Below are 25,938 nucleotides of genomic sequence, written 5' to 3'. Positions count from 1 at the left end.
ATATTTTTAATAAGCCTAGTTGCTTTTGAGGGGAAAAAAAGTGGAGCGCTGTCTCTTTTCATAAGAAAAGTCTCAATATCTCAATTTCCCCTGGAACCATAATCACAAAAACTTACTCTACATCAGCCATCTTATTCCAATTACATTTAATGAGTCTCTCATACAATTGGAAGTTTTCTTTTATTTTCAACATTCAGAGTGACCTGAATAATAATAATTATCATTATATTGCTACCTTTCATTCACCAGTGACTACGGGCCATAGACTGCCCAAACCATTCTACAGATAACATTTTATGGACTCCCACGGTGAATGTGATGCATATAGTAATATGTTATCTTTATAAATGAGGATAATGAGGTTCAAGAGACCGAGATATCCAGGTAATTAATGTGTAGTGAATTCCTTCCTCAACCCCACCTCTATCTGCCAGACTGCAAGTCTTGTGCATTCTCTCCTACCCAGTCCTGCTTCTCCACTCTACCTTAATATCCGAGCATGATATGCATAAAACAGTTCCTCTTTAAACTTCATGATCATGCATTTTTTCACTCATCCTATTTTTATTGAGCATCTACTATGTCTCAGGCTTGTATCAATACAGTTCACTAGAAAGAAACTCAACATCCACAAACTGAATCTTCTGTCTTCAGATTTCCCTTTAGGGAACAGCTTTTGGGGAATTCCAAATTCCACTTCCATAGTTTACCTGCAGCTTCAGGTGCATCTCTCAAGAAATCCACAAAATATGTGTCAATTCCACAATCCACCAGGAGTTTTTTCTCTTCGCCAAACTCCTCCTCTACCAAACTTACTAAAGCCTTATCAAACCAGGTCACATCACTGGACACCGTGAAACGGTCAGCTATAACACGTTTACATTCATGCTTCCACAGCTTTAACATATCCTGTGGAAAGCGCAATTAAAATGTGTTAGTAATTCCTATTATGCCGTAACTGAAATTCTAGTTGACAGTACTATAGAGTATTAGCCTTCCTAAGATGCAACACTTTAAAAAGTTAGTATTCAAATATGTATGCTCAACTTCACTTCAAATTGGTCTCATTCAAGTATATGAAACAGAAAGTATTCTATTCATTTGTGGTCTCTAAATTAAGAAGAAAAAAATCTTTCAAAAAAATATTAAGAATTGCTCTGCCCAATCATCAAACTAGTATTCTATGTAAAGGTCTTCAGTTTGTGATAAATTAGTCTTTTTAATAAGACATCTACATTCATGTGATTGGAGTATAAAATGAGACATAGAATATGAACAACTCTCATGTATACAACTGAAAAATTACAAAGGTGTATTCACTTAACACAAAGTGAAGAAAATTTGTAAAAAAAAAACAGGATTATTTGAACAAAGCAAGCACCTAATCCAGGTAATCCAAGGCCTGAAGTTGACTGAAAGTTGAGAAAGGTAATTGTTCAATACTCCTGTTCCTATAGCAGGAACAAGAAATGTTTGTATAAGTTCATTATTTGATATGAAAGACTGATGGAAATTTCTTAGCTTGGTAACATTTCACAGGTTACAGATTTTTAAGCTATGGCATTACTAATGATAGAATGTTATTTGGTTGCCTGAATATAAAAGTTTAGTGAAGAATATTCAATGATTCAGTTAAGACAAAAGTTTATGATAACATCAATTGCTGGAATTGTTTATGCTGATTTACAATAAGCACCAAAAAATAGCTATTTCAACAGTAATCTTTGAGAACTGACTTCAACAATTCCATTAACTCGTAAATAACTTTGAGGGAAAAAAATCAAGTTAAAATATTCTTGCTGCTAAACTGACTCTCATTTCTCTGTAGGAAGGAAAGTGAGTTTTCTCCAAAATATCATGAACAGACACTTCTCAAAAGAAGACATACATGTGGCCAACAAACATATGAAAATAAGTTCAACATCACTGATCATTAGAGAAACACACATCAAAACCACAATGAGATACAATCTAACACCAGTCAGAAAGGCTATTATCAAAAAGTGAAAAATAACAGATGCTGGCAAGGTTGCAGAGAAAAGAGAACACATATACACTATTGGTGGGAGTGTAAATTAGTTTAAGCATTATGGAAAGCACTATGGTGATTCCTCAAAGAGCTAAAAGCAGAACTACCATTTGACCCAGCAATCCCATTATAGGGTATATACCCAGAGGAATATAACTCATTATACTATAAAGATATATGCATGTGAATGTTCATTGCAGCACTATTCACAATAGCAAAAAGATAAAGAATCAAGCTAAATATTCATCAATGACAGATTGGATAAAGAAAATGTGGTACCTATACACCATGGAATACTATGCAGTCATAAAAAAGAATGAGGTCATTTCTTTCATGAGAACATGAATGGAGCTGGAGGCTATTATCCTTAGCAAACTAATGCAGGAACAGAAAACCAAATACCACATAATATGTCCCCACCCAAATCTCATCTTGAACTATAATCCCCATAATCCCTACATGTCAAGGGAGAGACAAGGTGGACGTAACTGAATCATGGGGATGGTTTCCCCAATGCTGTTCTCCCGATAGTGAGTGAGTTCTCACAAGATCTGATAGTTATATAAGAGGCTCTTTCCCTTTTGCTCAGCACTTCTCCTTCCTGGTGCTTTGTGAAGAAGGTACACCTTGCTTCCTCTTTGTTTTCCACCGTGATTGTAAGTTTCCTGAGGCCTCCCCAGATGTGCTGAACCGTGAGTCAATTAAACCTCTTTTCTTTTTTTTTCATATTACCCAGTCTCAGGGAGTTTTTATAGCAGTATGAAAATGGAATAATACACTGCATGTTCTCACTTATAAGTGGGAGCTAAATGATGAGAACTCATGAACACAAAGACAGAAATGATAGACACTGGGATCTACTTGAGGGTAGAAGGTAAGAGGAGGGAGAAGAGCAGAACAGATAACTATTGGGTACTGGGCTTAATACCTGGGTGATGCTCCTGTAATCCCAGTACTTTGGGAGGCTGAGGTGGGCAGATCACCTGAGGTCGGGAGTTTGAGACCAGCCTGACCAACATGGAGAAACCCTGTCTCTACTGAAAACACACACACACAGACACACACACACACATACACATACACACACACACACACACACACATACACACACAAAGAATTAGCTGGGCATGGTGGCACATGCCATTAATCCCAGCTAGTCAGGAGGTTGAGGCAAGAGAATTGCTTGAACCCAGGAGGTGGAGGTTGCAGTGAGCCAAGATTGCACCATTGAACTCCAGCCTGGCAACAGAGTGAAACTCCAACTCAAAATATAAATAAATAAATAAATACCTGGGTGATGAAATAATCTGAACAAGAAGCCCTCATGACACATGTTACCTATGGAATAAACCTTCATATGTAACCTCAAACCTAAAAGTTAAAAATAAATCAACAAATACTTTTTTTTTAAAAGAATCGGTGAGTTTGGTTACCTGTATTTCAGGCATCTGGGACAGAGGTGGGGTTTTTTGATAATCAACACTTGTGTTTAATGAACAGTTTTGTTGATATTTCAACTGTCTCTGGGTGTTTATATGGAGAAGTCCCCTAAACCCATTTGCTTAATTACATTTTTAGCTCTAGAAAAGCTTAAAGAGAGGTCAACCCAGTCTTACCCCAGGCACATAGGCTATGCTTTAGAACAAAAGCCTACTGGATTTTTACATAGAATTCTTAGTTTAAGGAAAATTCTTGTAACACTGGGAAATGTCATATTCAAGTTTGTATAAATGATCATTTTTCTATTAATGAACTTTGTAATCTGCTGCCTCTCTTCAACTTTACCAACGTATATAATTCTTTCAGTGCATCCATTTACATGGAAAAGAAAAATTATGGGTGATTATCAATGAAATGTGTTTTTTAAATTTTGAATGTTTATGTATAAAGATAGTTACTTTTTCAGTTAAAATACCAAGCTTAAAACATGAAGACTATTATATAATAAAATCCATAGTAATTGTTCCCATTATTTAGTATAAGGAACAAAGCTTCTTCTTAAACTAGAAGTAGGAAAATAAAATCAATTGTTTCTTTTATTCTATTCATTAGAAAATAATTGTGTATACAATGTTCATAAACACAACCTAATTTAATTGGAATTTATCGTTGACATTTTCTGACATGATTTTCTTCTTTCATTATGTTAGTTAAAAAGCAGTAAAGAACACCCATGCTGGAGATGATCCAAGATGGCTAAATAGGAACAGCTCTGGAGTGCAGTTCCCAGAGAGAACACAGAGGGTGAGTGATCACTTCATTTCCAAATGAATTTTTGCTGCCCACAGACCAGGAGATTCCTGGGTAGAAAAGTACAACAAGTCTCCAGCACAACTATTTCAGCAGGCGCAGCAGGTCTCCACACAAAAACTCACACAAATTTGGGCACCATTTCAACTGGTGCGTGGAACACCTGGGAGACAGAGTCACCCATTCAACTGAAAAAAAGGGGGGTGAAACAGGGAGCCAGGTAATCTGGATAGGTGGGTCCTACCCCCACAAAGACCAGCAATCTCAAACGCTCTGAATTAAGAGTTTCACAAAAAGCACAACTGGATCTGGGACAATCCAGCTCTGTGGGAAGAAGGGTATTTGCCATTACCGAGGTAGTCCACCACTACGAAGGCACTCCACCATTACTGAGGCAGTCCACCATTACTGAGGCAGTCCGCCATTACCAAGGGAATCCACTGTTACCAAGGCAGTCTAACTAACAGTCCGCCATTACTGAGGCAGACTGCCATTACCAAGGCAGTTCCAACTACACTACTATAAACAAAACTGCAAGGAAGTTCACACAGCAGCTGGGCAGAGCCCACGGTGCTCAGCCACACCTCTGCTGGGAGACTGTTACCAGGCTACCTCCTCATTGGGCAGGGTATCTCTGAAAAAAGGCAGCAGCACCTCAGAAACTTTTAAATAAAGCCCCACCTTCCCAGACAGAGCATCTGAGGAAAAAAGGCAGTTATGAACTCCACTGCAGCAGACTTAAACGTATCTGCCCAGCAGCTCTGAAAGGAACAACAGAGCTCACAGACTGCTTGAGGAGACAATCTGTCCCTTATAGGAGCTCAAGTGCTGAGCTCAGCTCCCTGACCCCCATATGTCCAAAGAGACACCTCATCAAGGAGAACTCAGGCTGATATCTGGCAGGTATCCTTTTGGGATGAAGATGACAGAAGACACTGGCAGCAACCCTTACTGTTCTGCAGCCACTGCAAGTGATCCCCAGGCAAGCAGGGTCTGGAGTGGACCTCCAGCAGTCCTACAGCAGAGGTGTCTGACTGTTAGAAGTACAAATAAAAAATAGAAAAAAATAACTTCATCATCAACAAAAAGGACATCCACTCAGAGACCCCATCTGAAAGCCAACAACAACATAGATGACAGGTGGATAAATCCACAAAGATGGGAAGAAGCCAGAGCAAAAAGGATGAAAACACCAAAACCAAAACATCTCTCCTCCTCCAAGGTAACACAACTCCTCACCAGCAAGGGAACAAGGCTGGATGGAGAATGAGTCTGATGAATTGACAGAAACAGACTTCAAAAGGTGGGTAATAACAAACTTCTCTGAAGTAAAAGAATATCTTATAACCCAATGCAAATAAACTAAGAACCTTCAAAAAAAGGTTTGACAAAATGTTAATGAGAATAAACAGCTAAGAGAATATAAATGACCCGATGGAGCTGAAAAACACATGAGAACTTTGCAAAGCATACCCAAGTTTCAATAGCTGAATCGACCAAGCAGAAGAAAGGAAAGCAGAGATTGAAGATCAACTCAATGAAATAAAATGAGAAGGCAAGATTAGAGAAAAGAGAGTGAAAAGAAATGAACAAAGCCTCCAAGAAATATGGCATTATGTAAAAAGACCTAATCTACGTTTCATAGGTGTATCTGAATGTGACAGAGAGAATGAATCCAAGCTGGAAAACACATTTCAGAATATTATGCAGGAGAACTTCCCCAACCTAGCAAGGCAGGCCAACATTCAAGTCCAGGAAATACAGAGAATACCACAAAGATATTCCTCAAAAAGAGCAACCCCAAGGCATGTAATCGTCAGATTCACCAAGGTTGAAATGAAGGAAAAAACGCTAAGGGCAGCCAGAAAGAAAGGTTGGGTGGCCCACAAAGGGAAGCCCATCAGACTCAAAGCAGATCTCTCAGCAGAAACCCTACATGCCAGAAGAGAGAGGGGGCCAATATTCAACATCCTTAAAGAAAAAAACTTTCAACCCAGAATTTCATATCCAGCCAAACTAAGCTTCAAAAGTGATGCAGAAATAAAATCCTTTATGAACAAGCAATTGCTCAGAGATTTCATCACCACCAGGCCTGCCTTACAAGAGCTCCTGAAAGAAGCAGTAAACATAAGAAAGGAACAACCAGTATCAGCCACTCCAAAAATATACCAAATGATAAAGAGCATCGACACAATAAAGAAACTGCATCAACTAACGGGCAAAACAACCAGCTAGCATCAAAATGGCAGGATCAAATTCACACATAACAATATTAACCTTAAATGTAAATGTGCTAAATGCCCCAATCAAAAGACACAGACTGGCAAATTGGATAAAAAGTCAAACCCATCAGTGTGCTGTATCCAGGAAGCCCACCTCATGTGCAAGGACACACATAGTCTCAAAGTAAAGGGATGGATTAAGATTTACCAAGCAAATGCATAGAAAAAAAAAAGCAGGAGTTGCAATCCTACTTTCTGATAAAACAGACTTTAAACCAACAAAGATCAAAAGAGACAAAGAAGAGTATTATGTAAAGGTAAAAGGATCAATGCAACAAGAAGAACTAACAATTCTAAGTATATACACACCCAATACAGGAGGACCCAGATACATAAAGCAAGTCCTTAATGACCTACAAATAGACTTAGACGCCCACACAATAATAGTGGGAGACTTTAACACTCCCATGTCATTATTAGACAGATCAACAAGACAGAAAAAGAACAAGGATATCCAGGACTTGAACTCCAATCTGGACCAAGCAAACCTAATAGACATTTACAGAACTCTCCAACCCAAATCCAGAGAATATACATTCTTCTCAGCACCACATCACACCTACTCTAAAACTGACACATTATTGGAAGTAAAGCACTCCTCAGCAAATGCAAAAGTACAGAAATCATAACAAACAGTCTCTCGGACCACAGTGCAATCAAATTAGAATTCAGGAGTAGGAAACTAACTCAGAACCCCACAACTTCATGGAAAATGAACAACTGGCTCTTGAATGTCAACTAGATGAATAATGAAATGAAGACACAAATAAAGATGTCCTTCGAAACCAATGAGAACAAAGACACAATGCATCAGAATCTCTGGGACACATTTAAAGTAGTGTCTAGAGGAAAATTTATAGCAATAAATGCCCACATAAGAAGCAAGGAAAGATCCAAAATCGACACCCTATCATCAGAATTGAAAGAGCTAGAGGAGCAAGATAAAAAAAAAATCAAAAGCTAGCAGAAGACAAGAAATAACTAAGATCAGAGCAGAACTGAAGGAAATAGAGACACAAAAAAAAAAAAACCCTTCAAAAAATCAATAAATCCAAGAGCTGGGTTTTTTTAAAAGATCAACGAAATAGATCACTAGCCAGATTAATAAAAAAGAAAAGAGAAATGAATCAAATAGATGCAATAAAAAATGATAAAGGGGTTATCACCACAGATTCCACAGAAATAGAAACTACCATCAGAGATTACTACAAACAACTCTCTGCACACAAACCAGTAAACCTGGAAGAAATTGATAAATTCCTGGACACTTGCACCCTCCCAAGCTGAAACCAGAAAGAAGTTGAAACCCTGAATAGACCAATAACAAGGGCTGAAGTGGAGGCAGCAATTAATACCCTACCAACCAAAAAAGCCAAGGTCCAGATGGGTTCACAGCCAAATTCTACCAGACATACAAAGAGCGGCTGGTACCACTCCTTCTGAAACTATTCCAAACAATCCAAAAAGAGGGAATCCTTCCCACATCATTTTATGAGACCAACATCATCCTGATACCAAAACCCAGTGGAGACTCAACAAGAAAAGAAAACTTCAGGCCAATATCAATGATGAACATAGATGAAAAAACTTTCAATAAAATAATGGCAAACCAACTGCAACAGCACATTAAAAAGCTTATCCACCACAATCAAGTAGGCTTCATCCCGAGGATGGAAGGCTGCTTCAACATATGCAATCTAATCTAACATAATCTACCACATAAACAAAACAAAAGACAAAACCACTTGATTATCTCAATAGATGCGGAGGCCTTTGACAAATACAACAGCACTTTATGCTAAAAACTCTCAATAAACTAGGCATCGACAGAACATGTCTCAAAATAATAAAAGCTATTTACGACAAACCCACAGCCAATATCATACCAAATGGGCAAAAACTAGAAGCATTCACTTCGAAATCTGGCACTAGACAAGGATGCCCTCTCTCACCACTCCTATTCAATACAATATGGGAGTTTTAGTCAGAGCAATCAGGCAAGAAAACGAAATAAAGGGTATTCAATTAGGAAAGGAGGAAGTCAAATTGTCTCTATTTGCAGACGACATGATTATATGTTTAGAGAACCCCATTGTCTCAGACCAAAATCTCCTGAAACTGATAAGCAACTTCAGGAAAGTCTCAGGATATAAAAGCAATGTACAGAAATCACAAGCATTCCTATACACCAATAACGGACTTAAAAAGAGCCAAATCAAGAATGAACTGCCATTCACAATTGCCACAAAGAGAATAAAATACCTAGGAATACAACTAACAAAGAATGTAAAGGACCTCTTCAAGGAGAACTACAAACCACTACTCAAGGAAATAAGAGAGGACACAAACAGTTGGAAAAACATTCCATGCTCATGGTTAGGAAGAATCAAAATTGTGAAAATGGCCACACTCCCAAAGTAATTTATAGATTCAATGCTATCCCCATCAAGCTACCTATGACTCTCTTCACAGAACTGGAAAAAAAAAAACACCTTAAACTTCATGCGGAATCAAAAGAGAGCCCGCATAACGAAGTCAATTCTAAGCAAAAAAAACAAAGCTGGAGGCATCATGCTCGCTGACTTTAAACTATACAACAAGGCTACAGTAATCAAAACAGCATGGTATGGGTACCAAAACAGAGATATAGACCAGTAGAACAGAACAGAGGCCTCGGAGGCAATGCCACACATCTACAATGATCTGATCTTTGACAAACATGACAAAAACAAGCAATGGGGAAAGAATTCCCTGTTTAATAAATGGTGTTGGGAAAACTGCCTAGCCATGTGCAGAAAGCAGAAACTGGATCCCTTCCTGACACCTTATGCTAAAATTAACTACAGATGGACTAAAGACTTAAACACAAGACCTAACACCATAAAAACCTGAGAAGAAAACCTTGGCAAAACCATTCAGGACATAGGCATAGGCAAGTACTTCATGACTAAAACACCAAAAGCAATGGCAACAAAAGCCAAAATAGACAAATGGGATCTAATTAAACTCCAGAGTTTCTGTACAGCAAAAGAAACAATCATTAGAGTAAACCAGCAACCAAGAGAATGTGGAAAAAATTTGCATTCTACCCATCTGACAAAGGGCTAATATCCAGAACCTACAAAGAACTAAAACAGATTTACAGGAAAAAAACAAACCATTCAAAAGTGGGCAAAAGATATGAACAGACAGTTTTCAAAAGAAGACATATATGAGGCCAATAAACACATGAAAAAATGCTCATCATCACTGGTCATTAGTGAAATGCAAATCAAAACCACATTGAGACACCACCTCATGCCAGTTAGAATGGTGATCATTAAAAAATCTGGAGATAACAGATCCTGTAGAGGATGTGGAGAAATAGGAACACTTTTACACTGTTGGTGGGAGTGTATATTAGTTTGACTATTGTGGCAATTCCTCAATGACCTAGAAATAGAAATTCCATTTGACCCAGCAATCCCATTACTGGGTATGTATCCAAAGGATTATAAATCATTCTATTATAAAGACACATGCACACGTCTGTTCATTGTGGCACTGTTTACAATAGCAAAGACCTGGATCCAATCCAAGTGCCCACTGATGATAGACTGGATGGGTAAAATGTGGCACATATACACCATGGAATACTATGTAGCCATAAAAATGATTAGTTCTTTGTAGGGACATGGATGAACCTGGAAACCATCATTATCAGCAAACTGACACAAGAACAGAAAATCAAACACTACATGTTCATAGTTGGGTATTGACAATGAGAACACATGGACACAGGGATGGGAGCATCACACATTGGGTCTGTTGGGGAGGACTAGGGGAGGGACAGCAAGGGGTAGGGAGTTGGGGAAGGATAACACAGGAAGAAATGCCAGATACAGGTGTTGGGGATGGAGGCAGCAAACCACAATGCTGTGTATGTACCTATGCAACAATCCTGCATGTTCTTCATATGTACCCCAGAACCTAAAGTGAAGTGCAATAAAATAAAATAAGAATACTCAGGCTGAAACATTCCAAAAATTTTTCATAGTTCAAGTAAAAAATAAATTAATAAAACTATTTAGAATATATGACTGACAGAAATGTTATTTGTTTTTCTTTCTTCAGTGCCACTTACATTTGGTTCCTTGATGACCTCTGAAGTAGTGTTCAGCATTCCCTGCCAGATCCGAGAAAGATCTCGTAGGTTAAACACATAATGGAATTTTGCAGGGGTGGGAAGCATTTTAATCTTGGTCATCTGCCATAGTCGGCGTGTCAGGGGCACCAATTTTGTCACAGAATCTCTCACTTCCTCTGAGAAACCCCTCTGAGTACAGTAGTAGCCTTCCCCAATCACACCTGAAAAGGGGGAAATTACAGCATGTTTTAGCCATTCAGCAAAATTAAGTGAAAATGAAAAATACTGTAGTATCAGGTTTGCACAAATGTCATTATATATTCTAATAAATAATCATATATAAAAGGATGTTAATGTTCTCTTGCTTTTTCAAATACAGTATCCAAAAAAATAGATACAGGTTTAAGTAAATCAGTATTCAGAGCACTGAAAAGTTGATTAAGAAATACTCCTGACAATTCTGGCTGCACCATTTCAATATTATTAAATGGGTAACAATGATAAATATATGAAGTTGCCTTATAATGTGATAGAGCTGGCCTAGAGTTAGAACCTGTACAATGCCGTTTTATAAAGAGACAAAACTGTTTCTATTCTCCTCACAATGAATGCTAACCTCAGCCTCTGTAAAACTGCTAAGTTTACTTTGCTAAGTTTACTTTGCTAAGTTTACTTTGCAAAATGCAAAGAGAGGTAAAGCTGCATACTTTCTCTTACCTGTAACTGCCAGAATTGCTGGCCTCTGTTTACCAGTACTGACCAGAGTAAGCATCCCCAGATAATTCCATCCTGGCACCAAGCAACTGAAAAATCTGTGGACCCCACATCTGTCCAAATAATGTATAAACTAATGTTTATCTTGACTTCTGTAAACCACTTAAGTGGCAATCGGAAAGACAAAAGTCCCCTGGCCCTTGGAATGTCCGGAGCCCCTCACCCTCGTCTCAGCCTAGGAGGTGATTGACAGCTTTCATTCCCATCTCCACCCTTCACCCCCATTCCCAAGGTGGTTTTGCGGGTATAAAAAGGTCTTGTCACCCTTCTATCTCTGCCACGGGTTGGAGAGACGTGAGTCCTCCGTGGTCGCAGGCAATAAACCCTGCAATTTGGCATACTTTTGTCTTGGTGTTGACTTTCTGTGCTCGGTCCGATACAACAATAAAAAGAGAAGAGAAATGTTTTTATAAGTCCTCTAAGATTTCTACTTTCTGTTGTTGTCTTTCCATACATTATAAAACACTTTCATTTACTTTATATGTAAAATTTTCCAGGCAATAAGGAATAATTAAAGATGATAATGGTGATTCTTTCTGGTCCATTTTACTTTTCTCAAGTTTAGATAACTCCAGTGTGTGTTGGTTTCCAGACCTTGCTCACTGCTGTGACTAAGGGGAGATTACTACCATACTTCAATAGCTTGGGACACCCACATGACATTTTCGTTTGCCAGAAATTAACAAGGGTAATCCTAAAGAGCTTTTTCTCAATAGCTTCAGAAACTGTAAACTAAATATTTAACCTAAATGTGTTCAACCCTTTACACTCTTTTCTGCACAAATAAGTCATAAGTGCATTTTTATTAATTGATTAGGCATATATGATTACTTATTTGGCTAGTGATTGTTCAGCTAAATTATCTACAAAACACTACATATTTAATCAATCAATAACTTATTACCACCCCGTAAATTACTCAGACTAATCTCCACTCTGGGTCCCATTACTTCTTTGGCCAAAGTCATTCTATGGGTTGGTTAAAGTATCAGCTACATAAACTTTGATATGAAACATAGAAATCCAAACCTCAAAACTATGTACCCATGAGGAAACAATCTCATCTAGGGGGAAACAATTGCACCTCCAGGTTCGTGTAATGTTAAACCTCCTTGCTTACGAAGTTAGAAACAGTTAAAGAAAACCAAAGATGGCAAAGATCTACTGAAGCATCCAAATCCGCACACACCTAGAATCATTCCCTACAGGAAGTGAAATGTGTTGTTTGAGAATGATGAAGGCTGTAGACAAGAAGCCACCCAATGCTCTTTCTGGGTGGGTCTCTGGGTGAAGATTTTCCAAAAGGAACACAGACAGGTGTTCCTCCTCACCCTCCCACTCCATGCCCTCTTAACGTTTACTTTACCAAAGATCTTGTCCATGGAAGCCTCAGAGGGCAGCGTGCAGTTAAATATAGAGAACTGCCTCTTGAGTCTCTGGGGTATGTCATTGCGTCCACCACCAGGATGGATCATGGCTGCCAAAAACTGTATGTCCACGATGCTGGTGAACTCCCCAGGTTTCTCGAGGTTATAGAATCCGTTTTGTTCCATCAATTGTCGCACTATCTCATTCGTAACCTAAGAAAGACAACTTGCTGAATTAAGACTTCATTCCTTTCCAACCCTGGAACCTAACTCTTGGAGTTTTTCCAAAGAATTAACTTTACTGTAATTCAGGTATTATATCTTGAAAAAGTAAAAAAATTTAAAAAAATTGTTTCTAAAACTCTTCAAAGAATAAATCAATACTGAATTAAAGAAATAAAATGCACAATAGAATGACTATACCTGATCTCCCCATTCATTGATTACTGGCATGTTCACATCATCAATAAAAACGGTCATCTTCTTTCCTGCTGGAGGGCCATACGTTGTACCCATTCGTTTATCCACATAGCTCTCTATTGTCCTCTGTGAAAAAAGAAAATCAACAGAGACATTTGCGAAAATATCCCCTAAAACATGGGCAAGTATTTTTTTAAAAAACAACAACTGGTAACTTTTGAACTAATATAAATTACTTAGAAACAGCCAGATTTCCCCCCTTAATTCTAACAAGTCCTAAATTACCGTGTATAACATTCACAAACTTTGAAAATCCAGTTTAATTGAGAAGGAAATGAAATTCTAACCAATGCAAATTTTGAATGGGATGAGACGATTCTGTTCTAAACATTTATTTTTATCTTATCAAGCTTCTGTTGGTGACACGCTGTTCGCCATTATTCAAAGTCTTGCTAATAGTTTCCCTATAACCAGCGACAATGTTAAGCTGTGCGAGAAGCGTCTGAGGTCTGCACTCTGAGCTGCACAGCCCATCATGCTCCGAAGGCTGAATCTGGCTGCTGTCACCTGGCACAGCCCATACCCATTCTTCTGGGCAGATGCAATCACACTGATTCAATTCTCATTCCCTGACACAGTGAACAAAGCCCACTTACATCTTCTCTCTCATTTTTACATTCTGAGCTTAGGCGGCGCAAGAGGAGACCACACTGCACTCTATAAAAAACCTTCCTGCCGGGCGCGGTGGCTCACGCCTGTAATCCCAGCACTTTGGGAGGCCGAGGTGGGCAGATCACAAGGTCAAGAGATTGAGACCATCCTGGTCAACATGGTGAAACCCCATCTCTACTAAAAATACAAAAAATTAGCTGGGCATGGTGGCGCGTGCCTGTAATCCCAGCTACTCAGGAGGCTGAGGCAGGAGAATTGCCTGAACCCAGGAGGCAGAGGTTGCGGTGAGCCAAGATTGCGCCATTGCACTCCAGCCTGGGTAACAAGAGCGAAACTCCACCTCAAAAAAAAAAAAACCTTCCTGACAGTATGCAGAGAGATACTAAAACTGACAGAAGGGACATTAGAAGGGGCAGGAAGAGGATGTGAGGAGAGGACTCCAGGCTCTTACTGCTGTTCTCATGTCCACGGTAGTGCAATGTGGCTAGGGAATGGATCGCGCTTCAAAATGTATGCACTGAGTAACTGGAGCCTAGCACTGCAAAGCAAACAGAAAGGGCTTGAACATTCTCAGACTCCAGAAGCTTCAAAACTCAAAAGCTCATTTCATTTCTATCACTGTAGGAATCTACTGGTGCATGATTTTAAATCATGTTAAAGATCATGTATAAATACAGGAGAAAGTATGCTGAGATAAAATAAATTCTCCTTCTCGTATCCAAAAAATGTTTCATTTCATGATTTAAAAAAACAGTTAATAATGACTTTTATGAACAAGATATAACCACAAAATGAGACAAAATATAAGCAAAACTTAAAAAGCAAAACTCTGTGCAACTGTTCTTGAGAGGCTTCACAGTAATTGCACATTGTAAGTTTTCATCATCATTTTATTTATTTTATTTTATTTATTTTTTGAGACAGGGTCTTGCTCTATTGCCCAGGCTGGAGTGCAATCTTGGCTCAGTGCAGCCTGTGCCTCCCAGATTCAAGCGCTTCTCCTGCCTCAGCCTCCCAATATCTGGTATTACAGGCGCCCACCACCACACCCAGCTAATTTTTGTATTTTTAGTAATGATGGGGTTTCACTATTTTGGACAAGCTGGTTTCGAACTACTGACTTCGGTGATCCACCCACCTCGGTCTCCCAATGTGCTGGGATTACAGGCATGAGCCACTGTGCCTAGCTTCATCGTTTTAAAGAATAATTGCAAAGGATGTGAAAATTTTTCACTATTTTTAAATAGAATGAGATATAAATATATCACAACTCAGTCAATCACAAAACAAATCCTCAATGAAATAGTACAATGGCAAATAAAATTTCACACCCCGCCACACATATAAGCAAAATTATTTAATGTACTAGGATAAATTTGCCCTTCTTTTCAATGAATTTAAATGCATAAGCCAATAAATAATCTGCTGACGCCTCCTTATGGCCAACTAGGACTTCCAGATATTCCCATGTCAAATTAATGAGAACACTTTTGGGCACATGAAGATTTTATGTATTGGGGGGCTTTATAAAGAGCTAAAAAGTACTAGGTGGGATAGTTAGAGTAATACAGTGTAATAGCCACATACCTATCTTTCTTCCCCTCCATTATAATCCTGATTTTTTTGGAAATGATAGGAAATCACTACTAAGCTATACATGTCATAAAAGAGTTAAATTGACAAAAGCACAACAAAATAGGGAGAAAAATTAAGTAACTTGTGAACCTATAAGTTGAGACTTCTTTCTGTTTTTAGAATTGCTGCTGATTCAATGGTTACCTAATGAGGGATGGAGTTTGGTAAGACCTCCTGAACCCTGAAACACAATGCAGGTTGGCTATGCCTTCTCTGAAATGCTTGGACAAGAAGTGTTTTGTATTTTGAACATTTTCAGATTTGGGAATATTTGCATATGCACCATGAGATATCTCGAGGATGGTACCCAAATCTAAATATGAGAGCCATTTATGTTTCCTATATACTCCTTACATATGTAGTCAGAAAGTAATTTTATACAATATGTATGTGTGTATGCATGTATGTATTTAAATGTGTATTTATATGTTTATTTACATTTTATTTTAAAATATTTAAAATTAAACATATTTCCACAATTTTGTACATGAAACAAAGTTTGCAAAAATTGAACAACATACAATGGACATGCTTGCATAGGGGAACTGGGAGTGTGCTAAAAAGATGTGAAAGCTGGAGAGTGCTGGGAGGGTCTTTTTTTCTTGGGGATGCTGAATAAACTGTGTGTTGTGCACCTGCATTTTGACTACATCCTGTCACTTGAAGTCAGGTATGACATTTTTTGAGCTTGCCAGTGCTCAAAGAGTTTTGGACTTCGGAACAACCTGAATTTTGAATTTTCAGATTAGGCATGTTCTACCTATATTGCATGCTCTCTCTACTCCTTTAGACAGCTATCTATTTGGGGCTGTTTGAAACACTGTATACTTGGACATCTGATCTTTCCCAGCTGGATGTTCCATAACATCACAAAAATAAACATATTCAAACATAAACTCCTCTTCCCTACTCAGCACAAAGTGCATTCTCTCGGGGTGCTCAACTCAAGAGACTGACACCAGCTATCTATTGCCCATTTAAACATTTCCACATCTAACAACACTGAGTTTTTCTATTCTAATTTCAACACTGCTTTCTAAACTATCTCTTCTGCCTAACAACAGCAGGCCTCCACTCCATTATGTCTTTCTTTCTCACAGGGATTAATGTCACGACCTCTTAAATTGCCTTTCCTGACTCCAGTCAATCCTGGAAACTTCTTTATGAGGCATACACAATGGCTACACTGCATGATTTATAGCTTTATCTAGAATTTTCCATCTCCCCCAAAGAAATCCGTCTAAAGAATGGCAGATCCTCTGTGTTGCATTCTGCCACCCACATTCCTCCCAATCTCTTTGATTGGTGTTCCCACCTCATCCATTGTTTTGCTGTTATGAACTGCAGTCCAGTTAAAGAAACTAAGTAAGCAGGTTCGCTTATTAGATTATTGCCTGTCTCCTCCACTAGAAGGTAAGGAGGGAAGGCAGCTTGTCTACGATGCTGTACTCATTACTTCATCCTCAGTGTCTAGAAGGGTAACTGGTACTGTGTGTTTATTGGTGAATATTTGTTCCATAAATACAAGAAACCTGGAGTCATCTTTGACTTTTCTCACTCTCTTATGCCTCCCTCCAACCCCTTGATATGGTTTGGCTCTGTGACCCCACCCAAATCTCCTGTGGAATTGTCATCCCCATGTTGGGGGTGGGCCTGGTGGGAGGTGACTTGGTGGTCACCCCATGGTTTAGCACCATTCCCCCAGTGCTGTCTCATGAGTGAGTTCTCAAAAGATCTGTTTGCTTAAAAGTCTGCAGCACCTCCACCTTCACTCTCTCGCTCCTGCTTGCAAGAAGTATCTACTTGCCCTTCCAACATAATTGAAAGTGTCCTGAGGCCTCCCCAGCCATGTTTTCTATACAGCCTATGGAATCGTGAGCCAATTAAACCTCTTTTCTTTAGAAATTATCCAGTCTCAGGTCATTCTTTATAGCAGTGCAAGAACAGACTAACATAAACCTCGACTCAACCAACTGTGGTTAGGCAGTTCTACTTCCTAATGCATCCTTGGTCTGTTTCCAGTCTCACTTTTACTACCTTGGTCCAGCCCAACCTCCCTCCTGAGAAATGATGGCAATTGTCTCCTCTCAGGTCCCTCTGAGTGCAGCCATGTCTCTTGCACCATGTGCTCCACTCTGTAGCCAGAATGAGTTTTCTAAAGGGCAGTGCGGTCCTCCTCAGTACTCCAGGTGGCTCCTTGTTAGTGACTTACAGGGAACTCTAAGTGCCCACTACTTACTCCTCCAGTCTCACTGCCAGACAGTCCTTCTCACTGTCTTTGTTCTGGACCCTCAGGGTCTTAGTTCATTTGTATTCAGTTAAAAACAAACCCCACATAGGCCTTGAAGTGATGTTCACCTCATAGGCTGGCTTACAGTATTCATTAAGGGATCCTTATTTATATATTCCTAGAGTGGCCATTTCTAAGCCAAAAAAAAAAACCTCTCAGGATTATCATTAGCTAAATTCACTTCATGAAATATTGATTTAGATGAATGATCTTCTAAAAATGTCACTTCTCTCAATCCAGTTAGTGATTTAAAAAAAAAAAAAAAATTAAATCTCTAGCAAGGACTTGCACTAAGGACATATGCTGTTCTTTGAGAATAGACAATCACTTTACTATGAGATTGGAGAATCATCGTCAGTATGACAGTATCTTATGCAATTTATACAACCTAAACAAGATTCCAATCTCATTGTCTATCTACACACACAGGACACCATCATTAACCCAGGCTGTGACAGCAGCATTTTAAGACATGAAAACCAGATGGTCAGAAAACCAGGTAGGCTGAGAAATGGAGATGAGGAAAGCTCTTATCCTCCCTTCTTAGTTAGAAGCCCTAAACCTAGGGACAATTCAGTTACTGAATTAATTTCTTAATAGACAGCTCAGCTTTTATAATTCCTGGAAATTAATACAATATAAATGTTAAATTCCCCCAGGTAATGAACAACTCTTTCATGATGCTGATTTCTGTAATCCCCTATAGGAACTCCTCCGACTCCACAGTACAACATTGAGATTATGCCATAAGCAGCACTTACCACGTCAACTACACTTGGTTACGCACATGTCTATTTCCCCAGCAAAACACAGGGAGGAACGTTACATTGGGAAGGGTACTGGATGAATCATGTGCAGCTGAGGTGATGGTGCATTGCCTAGTTCTTGGGTACAACATTCACACAATCATCTTTGTGATGAGACACTGCAAAATCTACATAACCTGCAGGGCCTTACAAAACAGCTCTGACTAGGCTGAAAGTCAGGAAAAAAGTTAAACTACTGCTTCTCACATGTATCAACTCTGTGATTTCATAAAAGACACTTCTGGGTTTTTCTGGATATAATACAATCCAGTAATGAGAGTGTGTATGGATACATAAATCATATGTATATACATATATATGCATATGAATACACTACAGAGTATTATGCATTGATGATATTATATGAAAGCAACTAATGAGCTTAATGTAGTAATGTAAAGCTATTTTATTATTTCTATGTGTATTTCTATATGCTAGTACCTAAATCATTTTTCATGCACATTACATACAACTAAATAGAAATATAAAATATACTTAATTTTAGGTTTTCATATATATGCTATTAGCTAAAAGATAAAAACAGAGTTAGGCTCTTTATTAAGAAATTCTACTGCCTAATAACATCTTCCCATTTTATTGTAATTCACTAAAAGCAAACAAAAATATTCTCACATTAGGAGAGTTTAAAATCCTCAATACTACGTTTTTAAAATACATCAAAAAAATCACATGTAAGTACAATAATGCTTAACTGGAAGCTAAAAATAAAACAAGTGCACTAAGTGACAAACCAGCCATTTAGATATTAATATAGATAAAGAAAGGCCAATGGAAGGAAGCGTGTGAGTGCATGGTCCAGCAGAGCACACAGGGCCCTGGTTTCCAGCCTAGGTTCTGCCACCAGCTAAGTGAATTCAGACAACGCTTGAAACTCCTTCCACACGAGTGCATCAGTCTCAACAGTAAAACCTGACATGTTAAGAGAGCTTTATGATGAAATACATACTTTCACATATTATCTCAGGAACTAGTCTTCAAACTGTGCTCTGAAGAGCCAAAAAGATTTTTTTTTTTTTTTTTTGAGATGGAGTTTCACTCTTGTTACCCAGGCTGGAGTGCAATGGTGCGATCTCGGCTCACCACAACCTCCGCCCCCTGGGTTCAGGCAATTCTCCTGCCTCAGCCTCCTGAGTAGCTGGGATTACAGGCACACGCCACCGTGCCCAGCTAATTTTTTGTAATTTTTAGTAGAGACGGGGTTTCACCATGTTGACCAGGATGGTCTCGATCTGCCGACCTCGTGATCCACCCGCCTCGGCCTCCCAAAGTGCTGGGATTACAGGATTGAGCCACCGCGCCCGGCCGCCAAAAAGATTTTCTGCAACCACAGGAATCCCTTACAGGACGAAAAGATGAGGCTGGAATGAGATTCAGGAGCCCAGCTCCAATTCCACCAAAGCAAATTCATGGTAACCTATTTTGTAGATTAATCTACTTTACAGGATGTCATTTGGAAAAGTGATTCTGGGTCCAAAAACAAGTGTGGGATTTTCTTCCAGGCTTTATGAGTCTCATCTTTTAAAAAATAAAATCTATTCCTATGTAACCATTGGTAAGATTGTGCCTGTATTCAAAACAGTTTATAATTATTTTTAGAAGAGAAAACTTTTCAGAAATTAAGTAATTTTTTCTTTCTTCTTTTCGCCATTTTGTATTGTTTAAATTTCTACTTCTATGTATAAATTACTTTCAAAAATAAAAAAATAATATTAGTCTGGGGAGAAAATGAGGCATCTTTCTTAAAAAACTGACTAAATTCCCTTAGCCAAAAAATCGGATGACTATATAATTTTTAGCCAAACCAGATACTTTTGATAGTGGCAAGGGATGCTATTAATTACTTATCTTAGACAATGAAAGTAAACTGGATTGTCCCAGGCAAAAAGTGATAAATAGTCCTTCTGATAAAAGATGTGAAAGTTACATCATGATGAAAACAACCTGACAAGTAACAGACATGTGTCCTTCCTTGGACAGTGTGCCATCATAGTAACAGCTGAGAAATGGACAGTATCTATTTTCTCCTGTACAATTCCAATTTGGTTGGGATCCAGATACGTGGGAGACACAGAGACAAACCCTCTGCTCCATCAGCCCTGTTTAGCATGAATGACTGAAAATTACAGTGAGAAAGTTAATTACAACAGTTTGGCTAATTGAAGGCTTTCTAAAACTAATGAGTCTTGCTTAATAGAAGGCCCTGATGCTCGACAGTCAAAATAGTCTCTGGCACTAAACAGAGTGGATGATCCTGTGATGCTTCTGAACAGAAAAAAACAAACAGTGATATGTTAACTCCACCTTCACCCTGAAGAACAGTGGGAAATCAGGCTAAAGCCTTGTGCGTCAGATAATGGGAGCCGAAAGAATATTTCATTCTTCTAATTATTATATTTGAATATGGTACCACTTCTAGAAATTTGTTATATGGTTTATGAATTTGTATATCAAACAACAGGTTTTCTAGATAACATATGTCTTTTTCCAGGAAATTAGTAAATATTTCATGTTAAAGAGACAGAAACCACAGATCTTTAATACCTGGCAGAGATAAATGTCACGAAGTTGGAAACAAAAATGCAGTGACAAGGCCTTGTTTTATAATAAAGGATTGGGCTGACCTTTGTCCCTGGCTCCTGGGAGCGAGCCTTTAAACCCTGGAAATGTCCTGAGTGACACAAATGTCTCCATTATTCACATGGGCCCCTCATATCACTCATGCCAGAAAGGCCAACCATGTGATGTGAAGGTTGGGGTTTTAAGTTACATGTTATCAGCCGACCTTCTGGGAGGGGAGCTGATGGAGATTTGAGTTCAGTCTTAAAGATGTGAGTTCTGTCCTATGGTCAATGATGTAATCAATTATGCCCATGTAATAAAACCCCAATAAAAACTCAGGACACCAAGGCTCAGGTGAGCATCCAGGTTGGTCATATACATGCTATGCCTAGAAGATAGCATATCCTGAGGACAGGGAAGGTTGGCATTTGGGACCCTCCCAAACCTTGCCTTCTGTATCTTTTCTTGTGACTGATACTTACTTGTATTTTTGCAAGAAAACTGTAATAGTAAGCATACCACTTCTCTGAGTTCTGCAAGTCATTCTAGTGAATGTTGGAAACTTCCCACAGAGAGGGCTGTGGGAATCGCCTAATTTGCAGCCACTTGGTCAGAGGTATGGGTGTCTTGAGAACCCGTGAGCTTGTGGTGTCTGAGTGAGGGCAGTATTGTGGGGACGCTGCCCTTAATTTCTGAAGTCTGCATTAGCTCTGCCAAAGTTACTGTCAGAATTACATTGTAGGCCTAAAGACTTAATAGTTTTATGAAGGGTGAAACATTAGAAAAATCACCTGACATAATGAAAAAATATCGCACTCTGGTATGATTTTTAAAAAGCTTCATCCTCAAATAATGTGATAATTATAACCTTTAAAGAGAATGTCCTCCTAAGGTAAAACTAACAAAAGCTCTTTAAATGTAAAGCAATATTAAAGGAACACATATAACGTTAGCGTCCTGTCAGCTTAGGGTAATTTATTGTATTATTTCCCAAATATGAAAATATCACGACTGAGTCACTGCAATTTGGGGTTGACCATCCATCCAGATCTTCCCACCCAGACACTATATGAATGATATTTATTTGATAGAAGGATAGCCCATACTAGAAATCCCGTCTCCTCCAGAAGAGTATAATGAAGTTGACAGTCTTATTTAGAAGTTTAATCAATGGCCTTAGTGTACTGGCACTCTGCTGTCACCAATTAAATTAGGTGATAAAACGTCGTGATTTAACCATGACTTCAACAAGTTTCATTGTTCTGATATTTTCATTCCAACAACTACAGAACAACAAAGTTCATTAAAAGCAAAGTTCTTTGGATATGTGTTCCCCTAAAAATTTCCCTTCCATTTTCAATTTATGACATAGGTCTTTTGACAATATATTAATGTTCTCATAAAAATATGAGAGAAATCACTGAAGCATGTGCTGGCATTTAGGATTTCCTCCTCAGTTTCAATAAGGTCTTGTACAATTTAGGACCAAGAGGAAAAGAACCATTTACACCACTGCAAATCTAGGACATTCCTGGTGGTTTCATTGGGAAAAAAATAAACAATGCTAACTTGAGGAATTTTTTTCTCTCACACTTCGTGATAACAGAGTAAAATAATTCATATCCAAGGGTCTAAGATTTTATACCTTGTGGCAATTGAGCATGGGAGCCACAGTGGAATGTTAGGGAACAGGAAGATTAAAGTGGCATTTTAGGAAACAGGGATTGGGAAGTATAAAAGCTAGACTGGCCGGGCGCGGTGGCTCACACCTGTAATCCCAGCCCTCTGGGAGACCGAGGCAAGCAGATCACGAGGTCAAGAGATGGAGATCATCCAGGCCAACATGGTGAAACTCCATCTCTACTAAAAATACAAAAAATTAGCTGGGCATGGTGGTACACACCTGTAGTCCCAGCTACTCAGGAGTCTGAGGCAGGAGAATGGCTTGAAACCAGAAAACAGGAGGTTGCAGTGAGCCAGGATCACCCCATTGCAGTCCAGCCTGGTGATAGAGTGAGACTCCATCTCAAAAAGAAAAAAAAAAAAAGCTAGACTGAAAGAGAATTCAACTTGAACCACCTGTAGCTTGGAATTCTTCCATGTCAATACCCTGGTATGCAATCATGCAGAAGTGGATTACCTAGAGGTAAACAAGGAGCATGAAGATAAAGAAAGAGATGTGAAATGTATTTCTTTTGGTACATTAACAGCCTTTGAGACCTGAGCAAGAGGGACTCATTAAAGATGATTTCAAAGTGACTAGCCTTAAAGTGTATTAGGAACACCTTCAGGCAAGCAGACTCTAGGGAGAGGAAATAGATGTAGGTGGGGGAATAAATGATATTTTTTTCAGTTTTGGGTTTTGCATGTTCACAGTATTTTCTATACAGATACTTTAAACTGTACTGAGACCTATAGCACTTTATATAAGCTTTATATTTTTCCATAATTTAAGATGATATACTATAACTAGGGAAAGATTCTATTGCAACTGAATAATAGAAAGAATGAAAGATGTATGGGGGTGATTCATCACAGCTATGAGAGTTCAGATGAGATTCAGACAAAGCAAACTAGTAGAGATTGGGGCCTCCAAAGTTTATCACAAACTTGGGCTTACTGAGCCACACCAAAGAGCCAGTACCTGGAACATCAGTGGGGTGGTTGCAGAAGAAAAGTTCAGACTCTTGATTATGTGACTTTCAGGATCATATTTTGACATAAATCCTTTAATCATGACCGTTTTGGCTGTTCCTTGTTCGCCAATTAACAGCACAGCCTAAAATAGAGGGAGTTGAAAAAAAAAATTCAAAAAATGAATGAGTGTGATGGGCTGAATTTGCCCTCCCAAATTTTATATCCTGAATCCTGAACCCTTAGTACCTTAAAAGGTGGCTCAATTTGGAGATAAGGTCTTTAAAGAGGTAACTAAGGTAAAATAAGGTCACTGGAGTGAGCCCTAGTCCACTCTAACTGGTGTCCTTATAAGAAGAGGAAATTTGTGGCCAGGCGCAGTGGCTCACACCTGTAATCCCTGCACCTTAGGAAGCTGAGGCAGGTGGATCACCTGAGATTAGGAGCTCAAGATCAGCCTGGCCAACATGGTGAAACCTCATCTCTACTAAAAATACAAAAATTAGCCAGGCGTGGTGGTATACACCTGTAATCCCAGCTACTTGGGAGGCTGAGGCAGGAGAATCGCTTGAACCCAAGAGGCAGAGATGGCAATGAGCCAAGATTGCGCCACTACACTCTAGCCTGGGTGACAGAGAGAGACCCCATCTCAAAAAAAAAAAAAAAAATGAGAAGGCAGCCATCCATGAGATAAGGAGAGATGCCTCTGAAGAATCCAACCCTGCCCACACCTTCATTCTGGACTTTCAGCCTCCAAAACAGAGGGAAGGGTAACTGCTGTGTTTAGGCCATCTAGGCTGTGGTACTTCGTTATAGCTGCCCTAGCAAACTAGCTCAGTGATCAAAACTGAAGGAATCCTTTGGGGAAAAGCAAATCACAATGTACTTTCTGTCAAATGATACATAAGAAATAATTACTTATGAATTAGAACTATTCAACTCATGTTTTAGTGGGGAATAATAAAAGAAGAATAGTAGCTTAGGTAACATTTTCACTTATTCTAAACTGCAATATAAAACATTTTAAAATAAATGCAGGATGCTTCATGTCTTTAAGAGACATTTTAAAACATGCTACTGTGGATAAAAATTAAAAGCCATACCTTGCCCTGTTTAGCGATGGTTTGAATAAGAAAGTCAGTCCTCACATTGTCAACATTTGGCACCAGAATAGAGCCATACTCTGGGGTGGTATCAGGCGGATACAGATATTCCTGGGTACGCGTGTTCCAGTGTGTCCATGTACCTGAGGTGAACAGGGGACATTTCCATCTCCATAGTAATAATTCAACTCCCAACTGTAATGAGCTGACATCCCTGAAATCTTATGAGGTCACCTTCCAAATTCTCCCCATAAAATAAAGATCATTAAAATTAGAGATCTAAGTACACAAGCATGTGTCAGCTGGGTCAAAATGTCCCAAGGAACAATTTCAAGGTGGTAAACCTAGGAAATACTAGGAAGTATTTTGAAATTTTTAAAGAAATAGATTAGTTTTCAATAATATGAAGTATTATAAAACTACAGAACAGAGTGAGAATAGCATGTATCTAAAATCATTAATCATTTTCAAATGTCTAATCACACACACTTTTCACTAGGCAAAAGATCCTAGGCCCATACATATATATATATTAAATATTTAATATATATTATACACCTGTATATATGTACTTCATTTTTTGTATAAATATACTTTATATATATTTATAAACACATCAACATTAATGTATGTATATATACAGAGATAAAGATATACAGCTACAGATGCACACATATTTGACAAAAATATACTTTAAACTTTGTAACTTTTATATAAATTGCTGATTATATTGAATGAATGTCAGAAATGGATCTGAGTTGGCTTTTTAAATGTTGCTTAATTCATTGAAAGTTTAGTGCACTATATATTTAACAAGAGGAAATTGTGCATTTGAAATATAATCAAAGTAGATTTTTTTAAAAAGAAACCACTGTTCACTTTTGTCACACATGAACATTTTCATATCTTACAGCCAAGAATTTTAATTCTCATTTAGAAAAACATATATATTGTAAAAATATTGGCCTTT

The 25,938-nt window shown here is 38.5% G+C and overlaps 1 protein-coding gene across 11 annotated transcripts in view; it reads right to left on the bottom strand.

Annotated features, from left to right (window-relative positions):
* The window catches only part of DNAH5 (dynein axonemal heavy chain 5), a 385,840-nt gene that overhangs the window by 114,399 nt on the left and 245,503 nt on the right, over positions 1 to 25,938 (bottom strand). For all 11 annotated transcript variants that reach the window (XM_078365928.1, XM_078365933.1, XM_078365935.1 and 8 more), the window contains 6 exons: positions 24,969 to 25,111; positions 23,876 to 24,010; positions 13,252 to 13,374; positions 12,828 to 13,041; positions 10,685 to 10,908; positions 711 to 909 (listed from right to left, as the gene is read on the bottom strand). In XM_078365928.1, coding sequence (XP_078222054.1) covers positions 711 to 909; positions 10,685 to 10,908; positions 12,828 to 13,041; positions 13,252 to 13,374; positions 23,876 to 24,010; positions 24,969 to 25,111 — 1,038 coding nt within the window. The remainder of the gene's footprint in view (positions 1 to 710; positions 910 to 10,684; positions 10,909 to 12,827; positions 13,042 to 13,251; positions 13,375 to 23,875; positions 24,011 to 24,968; positions 25,112 to 25,938) is intronic.

This window comes from Callithrix jacchus, chromosome 2, assembly GCF_049354715.1.
Source record: "Callithrix jacchus isolate 240 chromosome 2, calJac240_pri, whole genome shotgun sequence".
NCBI classification, from domain to species: Eukaryota; Metazoa; Chordata; class Mammalia; order Primates; family Cebidae; genus Callithrix; species Callithrix jacchus.
This window is presented reverse-complemented; position numbering and strand designations above follow the sequence as displayed.